This window comes from Filicampus tigris, chromosome 5 (assembly GCF_054856515.1).
Source record: "Filicampus tigris isolate MCC_2025a chromosome 5, RoL_Ftig_1.0, whole genome shotgun sequence".
Taxonomy (NCBI): Eukaryota; Metazoa; Chordata; class Actinopteri; order Syngnathiformes; family Syngnathidae; genus Filicampus; species Filicampus tigris.
Genome location: NC_141221.1, coordinates 10,578,644 through 10,596,720, shown reverse-complemented (window position 1 = coordinate 10,596,720; position 18,077 = coordinate 10,578,644). Strand labels below are relative to the sequence as shown.

The 18,077-nt window shown below is 41.7% G+C and overlaps 2 protein-coding genes across 8 annotated transcripts in view; both read right to left on the bottom strand.

Annotated features, from left to right (window-relative positions):
* Window positions 1-1,903: 1,903 nt before the first annotated feature.
* Window positions 1,904-6,121, bottom strand: LOC147147237 (beta-microseminoprotein-like). The gene is given in 6 exon segments (XM_086030216.1): window positions 1,904-2,180; window positions 2,279-2,384; window positions 2,505-2,589; window positions 2,699-2,739; window positions 2,742-2,798; window positions 6,115-6,121. Coding segments are annotated over 6 exon segments (426 nt in total). The 3' UTR covers window positions 1,904-2,050.
* Window positions 3,972-18,077, bottom strand: part of kcnt1b (potassium sodium-activated channel subfamily T member 1b) — a 62,853-nt gene continuing 48,747 nt past the window's right edge. For 5 of the 7 annotated variants that reach the window (XM_086031992.1, XM_086031993.1, XM_086031994.1 and 2 more), the window contains 12 exons: window positions 17,852-17,923; window positions 16,769-16,903; window positions 16,576-16,687; window positions 16,393-16,494; window positions 15,337-15,420; window positions 15,126-15,254; window positions 13,777-13,797; window positions 13,364-13,664; window positions 11,137-11,199; window positions 10,901-10,951; window positions 8,242-8,326; window positions 3,972-7,172 (listed from right to left, as the gene is read on the bottom strand). In XM_086031992.1, the coding sequence (XP_085888118.1) occupies window positions 7,052-7,172; window positions 8,242-8,326; window positions 10,901-10,951; window positions 11,137-11,199; window positions 13,364-13,664; window positions 13,777-13,797; window positions 15,126-15,254; window positions 15,337-15,420; window positions 16,393-16,494; window positions 16,576-16,687; window positions 16,769-16,903; window positions 17,852-17,923 (1,276 nt within the window). In that variant the 3' untranslated portion in view covers window positions 3,972-7,051. The remainder of the gene's footprint in view (window positions 7,173-8,241; window positions 8,327-10,900; window positions 10,952-11,136; window positions 11,200-13,363; window positions 13,665-13,776; window positions 13,798-15,125; window positions 15,255-15,336; window positions 15,421-16,392; window positions 16,495-16,575; window positions 16,688-16,768; window positions 16,904-17,851; window positions 17,924-18,077) is intronic. The other 2 variants (XM_086031997.1, XM_086031998.1) reach the window with 2 other exon arrangements.

Genomic DNA, 18,077 nt, shown 5'->3' with positions numbered 1-18,077 from the left:
AGCCAAGCGTGGTAATATTGCTCACTTTGTAGGTTTTGTTGCCTAAAACGGCGACCGATCGCCACCAAAATGCAAATGCACATTACTACTCTTGTCCACTTCAACGTGTGAAAGTATAAAAGTGTTCTTCACAATAGTTTGGATTTATTGACATAAAACGTGATCTCATCATGATCACCTCCACAAAATCAAAAATGCCGTGGCGATTGCTCCTCCACTTAGATAAGATGAAGCGGACAAGAGCATGAATGCGCACACGAACCCCGACTGCTTATATTTCGGACATTTAGCTACGCTAAACTAGTGTCAACTCTCAGGAGGCAGACGGCGGCTTGCAGCAGCAGCAGGCAGCTTTACGCCTCCCTCTTTCCTCCCCGGCTAAAGGTAGGATAACGGGACGGCGAATAGCAGCAACTAGCTTCAGGTCATTAAAACAAAAGGTGTTAGCACAACAACATTAGCTCCTTACTCTGCGTCCAGCATGCGTCGATCTTCATGTCGTGGGGTTGCCATCCAAGCAGTCGCGTGCGTTGTCCGACTCTGCTTGCAGCCGCCAGATAGTGACGTAAGCCCTCATTGAACAATCGTCAATGTTCAGTGAACAAAAAGTTCCAGCGAGGCTGACTGCACAGCCGAGTGTGGCCACATTGGAATGTGCCATTTCGGCTGTTACGTTCCAAATTGGACGGTGTGTTGTAGGTCGAAAAACTGGGGCCATTCCTCATCCAAATAAATGTGCACGTCTACTCATTCCCACTTCAGTCTCTGTAAATATCCTGACTGGTGTTTAATGCCTCGCCCGTCCTAACCGTGATCAGCAAAGAAGCAGTGTTTTTAAAAAAAAAAATTTTTTTTAAGCAAAGCAGCAATGTGCACCAGTCCCAGCCTAAATCTATGCAGCTCTGCTCACTTCCAAATTTCCTCATTCTCATTTAAATCAGCCACGGAGAGGTTAATCCTTTTGATATGTTGAAGTGGGCATTAGTAGGGATGTCCACATAAATTTTTGTGCCAATTGGTCGCCGTTTTTGGACGTTATAAGCAATGAAAGTACAATGATTTCCAATTGAGAGTTTGGAATCGGTTCCTCCCGTGACTCCGACCGAACATGGATAGAACAGTAGCGGGCGCGGTAAATGTGGTCCAGTGCGTCGGGGCATTTCTACAGTGAAGTGATTAGGTAAGAGGTAGAAATAAAATACACTATTTGGGGGAAATTATGAGGCGATGCTTTTCTATCTTATTTCATGAAGACATCACTAACGATGACGTCACGTCATAACCGTGCGTAAAAAAAGAATTGATCTGAACCGTGGCTGAATTTCTACTACCACCATAAATGTCCACTTTATGCTTCATGTTTCAAGTGGGATTATAGTCAAATAAATATCGGATTTGAAAAAATCGCAATTGAGCCGTTCAGACTGTCATTAAAAAATCAGATACAGGTCGCATATGGGCAAAAATATCAGATCTGGGTCGCATTTGTGTGAACCTAGCCTAAAAGAGGCTCGGGTTTTTTAGTTTTTAGATTGTTTTTTTTTTCTAGTGAAGGACACTGGAAGTACCTTTGGAATTAGGGTGAAACCAGGGCCCTACACCTAGTGGTCATGACCTCTTTACGTCAATACTTTAAACAGAAAACACACATACGCGTATTTCATTAATCCATCCCAGACTTCCCGCCCTTCAAGCACTTTGTTCAGATCAGGCATTTAGTCCAAAAATATTTTGTAATTGTACAGACACACATTTGAACATTCTTACCTGTCATACTAGTATGACAATAATTCAATTGTATAGCTTATAAAACTCTTACGTTTCCCAAAACATAAACCTGAATGAGGCCATCTGAATCTGATTTACATTTCTTGTAATAGAGAATACATACAACGACTCAAAAAGCTGTTGATGTTTTATTCATTTCCACTTTTGACATGTAACTACATCACATTCTTTGTCCATTAGTTCAGCAAACGTACAAACACTATGTAGTATTACACAAGTGTCGATGTTTTACGAGGAGACAGTGAGGGCTGTCATTGCTCGATCACTTTCCTACTGCACCAAATATCGTACATTCAATAGACGGGTCATCCCTCCTGTGCACTCTATATTTACATGCGGCTTTGTCAAACACCGATACGCAGTCATCAGAGAACCGTGTGGGGGTGCTATACCTGCAAATAAGCAGTGCACACAAAATAAATAACTGCAGTTTTTTTTACAGAGGTATAAACACACACACACAAAAAAAGCATGTGAACCTTCCACTTACGAAGAGCAACAACCGCTGCAGGTACAATCCAGGCATTCACTGTTCCTCCAAGATGATCCCACCGAGTACCATTTATTATCAACCGGATCCAGGCAATGTGTTGCGCCTACACACGGGAAGAGAGAATTATGACAAATGTCCCCCCACACCCCCGTTTAGAAGACATTGGAAAACGATAAATGTTACTTTGTGAAAACAGAGCAACGGTTTACAGAATTGCATTTACCTTGTTCCATTTGTATTGGAACGCAGTGGCCGTTTGCCAGTGACAGCACTGCACACAGCAGTAAAGCCAGACACAGGTATGTTCTCTGAGGAAAAAAAAGAAAAAGCAAACAGAGCATTGCTGTCATTTAAGGTTCATGGTAAAACAAACAATCTTTTTTTTTTTTTTTTTCAATTCACACAAAGCAAACTTACCATTTTTGCAATGAGTTTCATGAAACCGAAGAGAGGCTCCGGTGAAGGACAGATGAAGAGTTATATAGGGCGAAGATAGGGGTGTTTCTGATCACCACCTCTTAATGTCAATAAAGCTTTACCCACTGGACAGCATGTTTGGCAATAATGTATTACTGGACTTCAGAAAAAAAAGGATCAAAGTTCCATTGGCAATATGGTATTTGTGAATATAGCATTCAGGTTGTTGAATATTAATGAATTCTATCCCAATGACATATTTATATGTCATTTCACAATGGGTCTGAAAAAGTCTGGTACTGAATAGAGTTTTCACCTATATTATCCTCTAGTCAGTTGATTCCCGACTACTAGTACTAGTACTGATTTATCAAGTGTAATGCATGAAATTATCCAATTTTACTGAATTCCTATCCCCCAAATTCGTTGTATAAAATGTCTTAAAATGGCTCATTTGTTTACACTAATGTTCGGTTAACATTCAGTTTACACGCTTTTAGTCCGCATCGTTCATAACTAGCCTGTATTACCGAGGCATGTTGCACAAACTACGGTGGCTTATTAGTGTGACGCCAGGATGCACCCAAACATGAATAAAGTCACAAGTCGACTGAATGAGTGGGAAAATGCACTTTTCTGTAAATTGCTGCTTTGTTATTCAACTTTATTCTAAATACGGTGGCCAATGTATGAGAATGGGTATTGTCATGACGACGTATTTTTCTTCTCTCGCTGGGTGACTGTCACATAAATCACATATCAAATACATTTACTTCCCATTCTGATTGCGCTAGTAGTTGGCAGTGGTACACCAGTTGCCACTGCAGCTCAAAATGTCACATCATTATGGAGTAACAGCAGAGACATTTAAATGACAGGAATATTCCCAAAAATCAATGTAATCATTGTAATTACATATTTTTTTGTTCTTTATTGTTAAATATTGTCCTAGAGTATCATTATGTTTTGCAGAAGCTGTATTTAGAAATTTAAAAGAGATGTTCACAAACTGTCTATCCACAATTGGTCTGTGAAGCAAGTGCAGATTTAAAATATTTTTTGTGGAATATCGTCAAATTATCGTTAGAGTTTTTTGAAAAAATATCGATATATATATATATTTTTTTTTTTTTGCCCATATCGCCCACCCCTACTTGTCACTTATGAAAAGGAATAATAATGTTGTTATTCTTCCAAAAAAAATCCTTATCAGTCCCGGAATGACTCACCAAATAAAACGTGGCAGTTGTGCGGGAAATAAAAGCATGTTGACTGGACGTGGCTGCATGCAGCTTTTATTTGTTCATGACCTTCAAATATGACTTTCCCATCATAAGAAAAATAGTACAAAATGCATGTAGGTGAACACTGAGGTGGCAAACATGACACGCAGGCTGCTGACATGTAAACAACATGCTTGTTCCGTTCATATAAGAAAGACGGCGTATCAAATGGCGGTTTCGACATTGGCTAACGGGTACACTTATTTGTTCTTGACAAGCTTGTATATAAAAAAAAAAAACATGCTGTTTGTTTAAAATCCCTTGAACATGCCCTTATTAGACTGGAGAAAAGCACACGTGATGTGGATCACTGTGGAATGTTGGGAGGATTTCAACACCTCCGGTCCCTAAACTTCTGTTAAAAAGAACCCACGGATAAAGTTGGGCCTTTTTTCTCCTATTACAAAAAAATCAAATAAAAAGTCTCACATGCACGCTTGCGTTTGTTGTTGTTCACATTTGCCTGCGAAGGAAACAAAATGAGTGAAATGTTTCACAAAGGACAATAGTAGTGATGAGCTGGGAGATTAAAGGGTCATGCCGTAAATATTCCATTAGTGCAAAAATAGTCATCTTTCACATCTCATCGCAGGACACATGGGCGGGGGGTGGGGGGCGGGGTTGTGCGCATCAAGTTATGTACACACACAAAGAAAGCAAGCAACGCTCAGACTTGGAGAGTGAAGCATCACAATAAATAAACAAACCGTATGTCCTCAGTCTGTATTCAAGTTGAAAATTAAAGAAATTGAGAGCCTGGCCGAGACTAACAACAGAGGCGTTCGAAAGGCAAGGTTAACGCAAAGATATGTTGGACAATTAAAAAAAATAAAAAATAAAATCAATTGGCATTTACAATTCATGTTAATGGCAACCTGAATCTGCAAAGAAGCCAGTTTATATGATGCCGTTCAGAGGCAAAAAGTCATTTTGTCGGCTTGTTCTACAAACTCCCAAATGCTAACGTAGGATTTAAATTTAAAACCAATTTTCTTTTTTTGGGGGACTACAGCGGAACCTCAAAAGTAAGAAGTGCGTCTGTCCTCGATTGTAGTTCAGAGCCAGTTTGAGAAGCTTTAAGGCCGTCACACTTAGGTATGGGCATTCTTTGAATATGAATGTTTCCGGTTCCTTGTTTTGATTCCGGGTCTGTTAGGGAGTTAGGTTAAAAAAAACAAAAAAAACTTGCATGGTTCAAATCAGTGGTCCAAACAACAGCCATCCATTTTTAGTGGCTCGCAGCACAGACGTTTGCCCGCACTCCAGGTTGGAGCGGTGTGGCACTTGTAAAGCTTTTCAAAATGTCGCTGAACTGTTATCGGGGAGAGAAAAACGTATATGTTATTGTCAAATGCTGATGGCCTCATGTTTGTCCAAAAGAGCCTGAAATGAAAAAGAACAAAGGGTAACGTATAGCGACTTGTGGGGACACCTTGTACTTGAATGATTGAATTGATTGAAATGAAATGCTACTTAAAACATATCCTACAGTTAATAGTTTTTATGATGGTGGCAATTTAGAGTCTGGGAGCAATTTGAGCCTGGAATGAAATCACATTAATTTTTCCATAGAAAACAATTCTTAAATTACAACAATGTGGTAGATAACCGGCAATATGGAACACAAGGTGCTCAACTTTGGGGTTCCACTGAATTTATTTTGGTCAATTCATTTTTCAAACATATATTTTAAGGACTGACATGACACGTAGGATGAAAAAAATGACGAAAGAAAGCCGGCCAGGCTCTGATATTCCCCAAAAGGGATGAGAAATGGCACATAGTGTACAAAAAAGTATTTACAAATAAATAATGGCACAAACAGCAGATCATTTGAGGACACTTAAAACATTGAAATCAATAAATAATACTGTTGTTGTTTTTTTCTCAGCACAGCAAAACTTATTTTTAGAAACACTTAAAAAACACACAAGATGGCTAATAAGCGCCCATTCGCCGAAAGTCTATCTCTCAGACGTGTGCATTCTGATAGCCAGCAGGGGGTGTTGAGAGAGTTCCGTAAACATTTCCAGTGCTTCAACACCGCTCTCGTCGGGAGTCCGATACAGCAGGTTGTTGCCAAGGCAACCGGTCAGTCACCATTGAGTCAAGTCATGGCCGCAGTCCACCAACCTGCCATAATGTCATGGCAGCTATGTCCACTTCTTTGACAGTCAATGGCGCCCCCTACAGGGAGGTGGCGTAAGACGCTTGTGCTCCTAAATGAAGTGTTTACAACAAAGCAAAGTAAAAGTTGCAGTTCTAAAGGAAAGATTAGGAGGAACTGCATGAGTGTTAAGATCGAGTGAATTAGGATGTCGGCTGCCCTGATGGTGGCCCCACCAACGCAAAGGCACAAGGGCACAAAGTGTGCGTGTGCACTTTAAATCTAAATCTTATATATACACTACTTACAAAAAGGTAGCGGTATCGGGCTTTTGGGGGACATTTCAGGATGAATCGAATGCACCACCTCAACTCATGTACACGTACATGTACAGAAAATATAGCAGTGCTCACAGTTATGTATTATTTATCCTCTGCGAAGAGCAGCTAATATTAGTGCCGCACTGATGAGCGGAAAGGAGTTCGGACAGGTCAATGAACGGTTTATCCATCTGTCTGTTTTATACTGCCCCCCGGTGGCCCCGCCAGAAAGAGCAGCGCAATGGCCATTCGACTGATGCAAAGTGACAAAAACTTTGAATAATTTTTCAATTCTATTTAATGATGTCATTAATTGTAAAATATTTTGGGAGTGCTACAAACAGCCCAGCAGCTCAAACCTTTTGTGAGTAGTGTACATTAATGAGCATTTTGGGGGGCTTTTCATAACAGTAGCTCTGAGGTTTTACTTGTTTTTAGAATAGCACGGTGGGCCAGATTAAATGCCGCATTTACGAGCCCTAAATTCCCCACCCCTGCTGTCCTCCAGTGTTAGTTGACTATGTGAGGTGCGTTATGGACACGTGAAGATGATGAGGCACTCTCCATGCATCCTCCCGCAAACGTATGCGGCGGCTCAGTGCGGCAAATGTCAGGCTGCCGTGAGCGTGCGGGTGTGTGTGGTTCATAGGTGCGTCTCGTCTCTGGTTTCGGAGACAAAGTGCGTCTGGCTCCGAGTGCTCCGACTCTGGCCCACTTGGGACTCCTCGGGCATGTGCGCCAGTGGGTCGGAGCGGATGATGTACCTGAAAGACACGTCACTACACTCAGTTTGGCATGGGTTGACAAACCTACAAGAAAGCCCACGGAACCGAGCTAGGAACGCAGAACCTCAGAATTGGGAGGCAGATGTGCTAACCATTAGATCACGGTGCTTTTTTTTTTTTTTATGTGCAATTTTTTATTTTTTGGGGGGGGCGTGGCCAATTTCCCCTCTAAAGCCAGTTTCACTTTAAATTTTGGTAGACACACAATATCAGGGGTTCCCAATGTGGTGCCCGCCCCCAAGGACCGCATGAGTAGCCCACAGGCCTGTTCTAAAAATAGCTCACAACCAGTGAGGTGCATCTAATTTTGTTGTGTTGCTATTCTAAAAAAAACAAATACCAGGGAGCTAAAGCTCATGTTTTTTTTTAAAAATATCACTTGCATTGATGTAAATTAGGTGATGACAATGTCCCTCATTTACTAATAAATGCGTAGGAATGTTGGTACTCTTCGCACAAGTTGAGCATATCCGCAAAATAGCCATCATGACACGTGCATACCGCCATACTTTCTTCACACTTGTGCGTATATTGATCAATCAGTATTCATCCTAAATGACAGCGCAAGTCCGCGGTGCAGCAATTTGCATAAGCCACGCCCATATTTCCCCAAAAAGGGTGTCCGTTTGGTGCATCTCAGCTAATGCTTGGTGGTTTGATTAAATTTGATGTAATTAAAAAGATTTAATTATACTTAAAAACCTCAATTACAGAATGCTGTACACAAAATACGCATAGAATTTTTTTTTTTTTTTTATCAATAAACTGTACAAGTTCTTGAAATGGATAGTAAGGAATAAATATCGCAGAGCAAAGAAATTGCAATTCACGCCGGTCAGAGTTACGTCACAGCGGCAACGTGTGTAGGCTCTTTTGTGCGGCCGTTTGTCAACTGTAAATGTTAGGAAATGCTGCTTTGCTGCGTGCGTGTGTACTTGATCCATACGAAAACTTTAAAGCTTTGGCTTAACCAGAAAATCAATAAAACGAGACTTCAAAAGGGCGAAAAATCATGTGTCAAAGTGAAAAGTACTCGCGGCTTTCTTACACGATGTCGTTGAGCTCCAGCATGGTGTCCGGAGGCGGGTTGATGAGCACGTAGGAGAGCGTGTTCTGGTGGTCGTTCATCTCATCTGTGGAGAGAAACCCGGGAGAGGTTTCAGGGTGGCTCACTGGGGGAGGGGGGCGTTACCCCGGCCTCTCCCAGCGCGAGAACAGTACTGCTCGTTCGCAACCAATCGCATGGCGGAAGGAAAGAAACCAAAGTGCCAACATAGTGAGTTGATGCGCTGCCATTAATGAACATAGGGAGTATTTTACAGTACATTACTGAATGGCAATATCACAAATTATTTGGGAATTTTTCATTAATATGAAGGCAGAAAAAAGCATGTTTTTTAAAAAAAAGAAAGAAAAATCATTGATATCATGTAACGTAAATTAGTTAGATTTCCTGATAATCATCTTTTTTTTTTTTTAAGGCTTTATTTCATTGTATTTATTTTTTATTGGATTTATTCTTATACAGAAGTATAACTGTACATTTGATTGCGTTATAGGAGTGGAAGGAGGTTATTTGAATGTTTTCAAGTGTGCCATTTTTGACATGTGTCAAGTAGGTTCCACGTGTCTCCACGACAACCCACCTGCTTGTGGCTCTTTACAAAGACAAAAGGAGGAAGGAGGGGGGAGGGGGGGTCGGGAGAAGAGAGAAGGGCCAAGCGTTACTGACGAGCACTGTGACCAAGACGGAGGGCTGGGGAAGGGGATGGACGAGAGGGATCCGGTGGCGCATGCGCAGCTTCAAACATGCACATAGCGCCCGTAGCCGCACGTCATCATCATCGCCATCCATCCATCCATCGCATTCCACGCGAGACCCGACCCCAGCTGGTTGCCATGCCGACACACACTCACATGTAGAGAACATGCTCCAGCATCCGTCAAAGACTGAACTCAAGAGACAAGCTAGCGGAGCAGAACGCATCTGGAGTGCCAGGGCGGAAGACGGCGTGTTGGACCCGAGTGTGTAACCTGACCGGGCCCGACGGCCTCCATCAGCCATGACACTAAATTGGTTTGATATTCAACTTGTCTGGCTAAAATGGTCAACTCACAACGGATTGCTCTTACTTTGGTTCTGGATGTGGGGATGGGATTTGGCAGGTCTTAGTGACATAAAGTCACCACCAAAATCCTAAACTATTGTCCTTGTCACCTTTGGAAAAAAGCGGTGTTGTAACAGTTTTTAAAATGAACCATAAAAAATACAATCGCTTGATGGATTGATGATAGCGTGTTAGGAGTTGAGGTGAGGAGTTGTTGGCGTGCACCTACGAATGATAATTATGAATTGAGCCATTGACAAAAAAAAAGTGTAATATATACTTATTCTGCCCACATGGCAAACTGCCCGACACGGCAAAGAATTTCTGTGCGGCGTGTTTTAGTAGACGCGTCGTCCAACATGGCTAAACATAAGATGCTATCGTTGTTTTTACCGTGCATATGACACACATCTGAAATGCCGACGCTTTATGAATCCCACACGCACAGCACGGCCGACCGATCGTGTTTCATGTGAGTGCGGATACTTGACTGATGACCAGTCAATCCATGTTTGTGTGTGAGATCCAAGATGGGCGCCTCCATCCACAGACAATCATGCGTTCTGCTCCAGTAAACAAGCCAAACGGACGCCCTGCGGGACTCCAGCTTTTTCTTTTTGGTGGGACGCCACCTCACTCATGTAAACAAACACGATGCAGAGAAGGCCAGAGAGAGAAAACCAGAGAGTGATAGGAGAGCTAGAGACTGGCTACTGATCTAACTATGAAGTATGAAGGGCAGTCAGGGACATAATTCCGGATTAGCTCTCAGACACACTACTGAAGCAATTTCGCACGCACACACACACACACACTACTGAAACACGTTTTTCAGTATCAGCGTATTATGATAACATTTCAGTGTGATGTGTGTGATGTATTTTGGTAGTGTGTGAGAGAGCGCTTCAATCGTGTGTGTGTGAGTGAAAAAAAGTCTAGTAGCGTAGGAGCGTTTTCAGACTGTAAGCATGTAAGTAAAAATATTCAGTTGTGTGTGAGTGCAATTCAGTAGTGTGTCAGCAAAAATGTCAGTAATGTGTGAGAGAGCATTTCAGGCGTGTGTGAGAGTGTTTCAGTGGTGTGTGTTCGTGGAATAAATTTCAGTAGGGTGTGAGTGTTTCAGTAGAATGAGAGAATTTCTGTAGAATAAGAGAGCATTTCAGCAGTTTTTGTGAACAAATTCTGTAGTATGTGCGAGAGCATTTTTAAGCAGTTTTCCTGTGAAAATATTAGAAGTGAGTGTGGGAGCATTTTAGTAGTGTGTGAGAGTGTTTCACTATCTAGCCTGTGAACAAATTATTAGCAAGTGAGAGCATTTAAGTAGTGCATTTGAGAGCGTTTTTGTAGTGATTGTTTCAGTAGTTGGCATGAGAGCATTTCATTGGTGTGAGAGCCTCTTAGTATTGTTTGAATGCGTTTTAGCTGTGCGTCAAGAATGTATCAGTAGCGCGCCTGAGCGGAAAAAGAGCACGTGAGAGGTGATCCTGAATCATGTCCCCGATGGCCTCTCATATCGAACACCCATCCACGTTGGACACACCCCCACTCTCACTCGCGCTCTCACACATGCAATGCAAGAGAGTGGATGGACCGGCTAACCTGACGGCCGGCTCCCGTCTGTATACGGCTGCTCTGATATGTCCTGCAACTCTGAGCAACGGTATTCACGGTTAACTTGACCACACAGTGTCAACGTGAAGCACACACATCTAGTAGGAAGGAGGATGCTGGTGAAAGGACGAGCTCCTTTCGCCCAAACGCCCACGACCTCAACACTCACACGCTGCAACGCACCGATTGGACAGAGAGCACACGCACGCGCGCGCACAAGTTACCTTGCAAATATCCTAGATTTACTCGATTCATCACATCGCTCGCAGTGAGATTAGAAACATCCTCTATGAGCCAAAAGGGGGGAAGAGAAGAGTCAGCGAGAGAGAGAGAGAGAGAGAGAGAAGGAGGAGAGGAAATAGAAATCAAAATCAGGCAGGCAGCGAATGCATTTGCGCTTTGACCAAAAGAAATGTTCAAAAGGTGAGAGGATGCAAAAAAAAAAAAAAAAAAAGGGGAGAAGAAGCCATGCTTTAGTATGCACAGAGTCACTTCCAAATGATTCATCTGTGGTGGATGCTCACTCAGAAGGTCAGGAGCGTTTGGGCTTCTCCCTGGAAGCAGCGTGAGCGACACAAGTACACAAGATTCAGCCAGCACAACACATCGGGATTAGGATTGTTTTTTTTTGAAAACCTCTTTGTTTTGGATGCGTGACGTGACGACAAGTGAAAATGCGAGCGGATGCAAAGGCAAAGCAAACAGAGAGGTGTGATGCATTCACATGTTGCAGGGTTTCTACAGGTATCAGCTGTGGAGGCTAAGTTTTTTTTTTTTTTTTTTTTTTTTCAAACGTCATTCCTTGACCCCAAGATGCCATCAGAGGCGCATAAGAAATATTTTTATTTTAGTCTTGAGCACAAAAGCAGTGAAAAGGTAAGTTTTTCTGGTAAATAACAGAGGATAGGTTTCCACAAAAAACTGTAAATGGGCAAATGCTGAACCACGGATTTCACTATTCAAAGTTTGCATTCAAATTTGGGTCTGGAGCTAAAAAAATAAAAAATAAAAAATCCAATTTTACATATGCGGTAAAAGCCCAACCCCTCATAGTTTTGATTGCAGTGTATCATCCGGTTAGTTGTATTTAAGACCATTTTTTAGGCATAATCCTCAGACTTACTTGATGGACCCGTGGAAACCCGAAATGGACATGATTTTAATGATGTGTGGCAAATGACTGCAGTCCATACATTTTTTTTTTTGCAGTTAATGGTGGCTGATGAAATCCATGCATGGATGCATGGGCTTAATATTGGTGGAGTATGACTGTGTACCATGAAGACACACGGCGGCATGTCCCAAAAGACCATGAGATGAGACAAACAAAAACACAGATTGGAGTTCCACGAGAATACACCAAAATAAGAATATTGGTTAACGCTACTGTGGGTGGAGGCTATATTTAATCTTAACAAAATTTTCTTGACAGCAATATATTGGATGTGCTTCCACTAGTCTAAATAATGCATTCTGATTAATATTGTGTTCTCTTGACAGAAAATGACATCGCAGTTGCTCAGGTAACGAGCAATCACGGCTCACCTGTTTTCCGAAGCTGAGCTGTGATTGGTTGTTACCTGAGCCCTGAGCAACTGTGTTGTGACAAAATGGCCGCCCCCTGAGATAGACAAAAACAGGTGGATTTCACTGCTTACCTCATATTCCACAAACTCAATATTAATCAGAATGCCGTGTTTTGACTAGTGGGCCTGCATAGAACATATGCTTGTAAAGAAAAATTTCGTCACATTTAAGGCTTTGTCGATTTTTTTTTAAGGCCACTACCATCAAATTTAAGACCTCTCCCTAACTACATTTGACCACCAGGGGTGGGCAATAAGACTCAAAGTTAATACACTATTTCAAGAATTGTTTTTATTAATTTTCAGTTCTTGTCCTTTCATTTTATTATCATCCTAATTCATTTGTGTGTAAAAATCCAAGGAAAAAACTATGATTACATTTATATTATTTCAAAGATGGTAATTGTACAAGCAAACACCTCTCTCTTACTTGATACTCAATTGGTTAGCCAAACACCCCCCAGCCAATGTGAGCTGCTCTATAGATATAATAGTGCTAATTATTAAAACTAATTCCAAATGAAGGCTTTCATTTTGTCATTTTTCAAATGACACTTTTTAAGGATCAGTGCATCCCTAGTCACAGCCTATAATGATACATCACACTCTCCAAAATGTCCTTCAATGCGAATTTCTAGACTGAAACCTCTGAGATTCAAGTCATTTTTATTGGCTGAAACTCCAATCTGCAAAGAAAATCTACATTTTGTTTCCCGAACGAGCATTGATGATGCAATGCATCATCATTTGTAAACAAAATCAACAACATGCAGTAATTAGCTCACGTTTACAGAATCAATTACAGTATAAGGTATGTTATAATTTGAGAAGTACTCCCAATAGCGCAAGTGGTGATTTTACTGACCGTATCCCACGGTGGGCAGGCCCAGGTGCTTCATGCGGTTCTTGACCAGCTCGGACAGCTCCTGGCGCTCGGAGCGGCGGTACAGGTTGAGGCGTTGTTGCGAGATGCGCTCGGCCCGGCTGGAGGGCTTGTTGGTATTCTTCCTGCTCAGGCGCCGCGCCCACTGCATGCTCTTCTTCCTCAGCAGCGGGTGTTCCGACTGCTCGCTGGCGCTGGAGTTCCGGTGCGCCGTCTTCTCCTTCCACGACTCCTTGCGGTCGCGGTGCTCCTCGCCCTGCTCCACGTTGATGGACACCTGAGACTGGGATGGGTAAGAATCTGTTACAATGCCATTTTGGGACCCAGGTGATGGCCATGACGTAGAGATATATATTGTATGCTTTGAGCAGGGTGGCACAGGCTGACAAGCTTACCTGCACGTAACTGTCCTTGCACTGAAATAAGAGAAGGACAAACACACATCCAAACAAAAGGAAAGATGGGTGCATAAAAAGCAAAGCAAAATCATTAAAAAAAAAAAAAAAGTATCTGAGAATAGTAATTATACTACTCGCAAAAAGTTCAAGATGTTTAGAGTGTCACAAAGAGTGAGATTGCAGAGGTAGACAGAGACTATTGTGAATTTTGCAGTTCAATTCCTTATTAGAGAACAAAATATGCAAAAAGTACTAAAACACTAAACAGCTAGACATTCATGCGTTCAAAGGTTTCAACAAGATCAAATTAAAGTGGGAGTAAAACTATTTTTAAGAATATGTTCTATGCATGCCCACTAGTTGAAACAAGGCAATATGATTAATATGACATATGAGTTCAAGCAGCAAAATACACCTGTTTTTAGCCATCTCAGGGGGTGGCCATTTTGTTTTGTCACTTCTGTTGACTGAAAATGACATCACACCTGCTCAGGGCTCAGGTAACGACCAATCACGGCTGACCTGTTTTCTGAAGCTGAGCTATGATTGGTCGTTAGCTGAGCCCTGAGAAGGTGTGATGTCATTTTCAGTCGACAGAAGTGACAAAATGGCCGCCCCCAGAGATGGCTAAAAACGGGTGGATTTTGTTGCTTAATTCATATTCCACAAACACAATGTCAAGCAGAATGCTGTGTTTCAACTAGTGGGCCTGCATATAACATATTCTTTAAAAATATATGTTTGGAACTATGTATAACATGATTGTAATATGTCCCTATGATTTGTATGTTACAGTTTTACAGTTAACATCCAGTAAAGTGCCAAAACAGCAAGAAGCTTCCTGGTCTTAATTGGAAAAGCTGTTAGCTATCTGTAAAGCTATTTGCTAAACACTAGAGAAGACAGAATACGAGCTATAAATAGCGGCATCAGGAGAGTAGCATAAACAACTTCACTCTTGACTGAATGAGGTGCATCGAAGCATGGCTAACAAATGCAAAAAATAAAACGCCATCAATGAATTGAACTTAACAACAACACCAAGATTTCACTAAGTGACACCTTTGGCCTGAGCACAATAACAGTGAAAAGCCAAGACTTTCAGTGAATAATCAAACAAAAAAACAAATCTGTAATTGTGGAAATTAGCAAATGTTGAAATGCAAATTTTCACAAGTTCACTGTAGAGGATTGTAGGTTTATATTGAAGTAACTTTTTGTGAGTAGTGTAGCCTATGTTGTATTTATTCGCAAACAATATTTTCAGACAGAAATGAAGATATTTTGCAAAGCATGGCAGCCAAAGCAAATACTAGCCACCAGGTGTCAGATTGTAGCTAACTTGCCTCGGATGTGGAGAACATGTGCGACTCGGTGCGGTAGATCCCGATGGGGATCTCGGCACTGGAGGAACAGAGTTTTTGGAAGAGTCTGCCGTACGTTCTGATCCACAAGTCTTCCTCTGTGATCTTCATCTAAGGGAATTTGGTGAGAACGGAGTTACGGCATGACAACCAGAAAAGTATCTCCTTGGAAGCTGATGATAGTTGTACTTACAACGCATAGATACCCAGAACCCGGTGTCGTGTCCAGACCAAGAAGAAGCCTGGCAATAGCTATCATGTAGTCTTTCACAAATGACTGTCAAAGCAGACGGGAAGGAATGTAAGTAAGACAAAACAGTACAGCGCGAAACTGCCCAAAAATGCTCATTTACAGCAAACACTAAAATTTAAACCCATGCACAATTTAGAGTCTTCAATCAACCTAATGCTACATTGAAGCAATATGCCTTTTTTCCCTTGTATTCAAGTCTTGCAAGTCAAGTGTTTTCTCATAGTCAGGCAGGAAAACTGTGTCCCGGAGGCTCGAAGGCGTGCTATGGTTCGGCACTACCACGGATGCTAGTATGTTCCGTTACGGTCTGTCACGTTCAGAAAGCGACCGTCACGTTTCTCCTGTTCTGATCAAAGTCTGACACATTTTTCACATTCTGTCAAGGCTTTCTACTGAAATTTGGAACACAGCTTTGGAGGAAGTTTATTGCGTGAATAACAATATTGTGTTGATAATATTAATAACATTGTCTTCAATGACAGCGTGACAAAGAGATACAGGGTCCGATATTAACAGTAGCCCGATGGGCCGGGGCCACCGCGTGACTGTCGGGAAGTTCACTGATCCTAGCCCAACAGGGTTACCAGTAAAAATTTCATAAATAAGTATCAACACGTTCTTACTTTTTATTGTCTAATAACCAGTACTTTTTTAGTTTTATCAGCTCCAATGTTTTTTTAAATGGCTGCTTTGATTTCCCACTAGCGCTAAATATTTGCGTGCATTTTGGCTAATGAGACTACAAGCAAAATTACATTTTAAGAATGGCTCATTATTTTGCAGCAAAGCAAGAGCAGGACGATACCAGGGACGTTTTTACAGTGCCATTCCGTGCTCCCCACTCCTCACCACACAACGAATGGGGTTGACAGCTAAGCTCATTTTTGAGAAGGGCTTCAGGAGCCGAATTAAACCGGCCACAGAGTCTTCCGCGGGTTGCTCAAACCTGAGGTAACACGTAGTGGAAAAGCGGCAGAAGTTGTGTTGTTGTCCCACCTGGTAGAGCAGCGTATCCAGCATGCTGATACTGAACACCCTGCCTGCTGCAAATGGCAACCGGAACATGAAGGCCAGATTGGAGCCTTTATCTCGTTCTATCTGGAAAGAACATTGGCCAAATAAAATTATTTTCAAAGTGTCTGGATTTCTAGTGGTCCTGTTTTTGTTTATCTGGTTCACCTTCTCCAGTTTGGAAAGAGCAAGCGAGTAGCAGTCCTTGGCTCTGAACTGCATGAACCTCATGTTGGATGGATGCGTGAGCTCAGTGATGATGCTGAGGCTCGGGAACAGTCTGAAAACATCAGATCACATCGATGAAGCAAGGCAGCATGAACTTTAAGGTTTATTGTATTGTACTCTCTTTTCACGCTACCTGAACATAGTCTGGACATTGACGATGGTCTTGGCGTCGGCCATGTAATCCTCCTCGGCACTCATGGTGCTCTCCTTGTCCACAACCACCAAATTGTCTGCGTAGATGATTCCACACTGCAGTAGGTTGTCCAAGCTGATCCATGAAAACAACAAGCAAAATGTGCTTTACAGAGCATTTCACTTGACTGAAAAAGAAATTACAAAAGTTAATGACTCATGATATCCAAATGTCACGATAAGAAAATATCACGACACGGTAATTATCACAATACTGTGGAAAGGTTGGCAATATATGAAAAGCTCAGGTTATTGTGAAAATAAGAGTTCATATTGAAAAAAAAAAAAAATCACAATATTTTGTTTTTGTACATAATAACAGCATTCATAAAGAAATAGGCTCATGCGCTCCTATTGGCTCAGAGGTGCAAAGGCACTTACTTGCTAATGCACGCACAGGTTGTGAATCTTAAACTGCACTAATAAACTAACCACCAGAGGGTACTGGAACTTCACAAATGGAAAACAACTTGGGCTTTTAAACAGATTTGCTGCTATAGATATTATGGCATGACAACGACGATATCGTTGCCATTATCATATTGTGATATCACAATATTGCCGATATTGTGACATCCCTATTAATGACATAACCGCGCAAGAAAGAGTCAGAATCTTTGAAGTTGTAAATGTAAAAGTGTGCCAAATGCAAATATAGAGGGAGCACTTCTTGTATGTTTAACTACAAAATAATACTTTATTTATTCATAATTTTATTATCATTATTGTACTGTAATTATTTTATTTCTTATCGCTTTTGGAAGTTAGATCCTCTGCACAGCACTTTGATACAGCTGCGCTTTGAGATGAGTAGTAAAACGTAAAATAAACATTGTCGTAAAAAGATACCACTGACATATCTCGAAAATATGTGCTTGAATGTTGGTGTTAAAAAGTAAATGGGTTTGGATGGTCAACAACAGCTGAAGTCTGGATGGAAGTTTTACTTAAAAGGCCCATGAAGCGCAACACGTTTTCAACGATATCATCGTCGAATGAGTGCGGCTGTGCCCCCAGCACATACTTATCGATGGTGCCGGCCATGAAGTAGACCATCGGAAAGCAGCAAATGGCCTCTAAGAAGTGGTTGTCTGGCCTAAAGCAAACAGGAAACATCACCGGTTAGCAAGCCGCATGGATCATGGATCACTTCTGGAGCAACACGGAGATATTATGAGGGTAACTGCCTGAAGTATTCTTATTTTTATTGGAGTAGCTCACTTGTTGGCACCCCATTTTTTTTTTTTTTT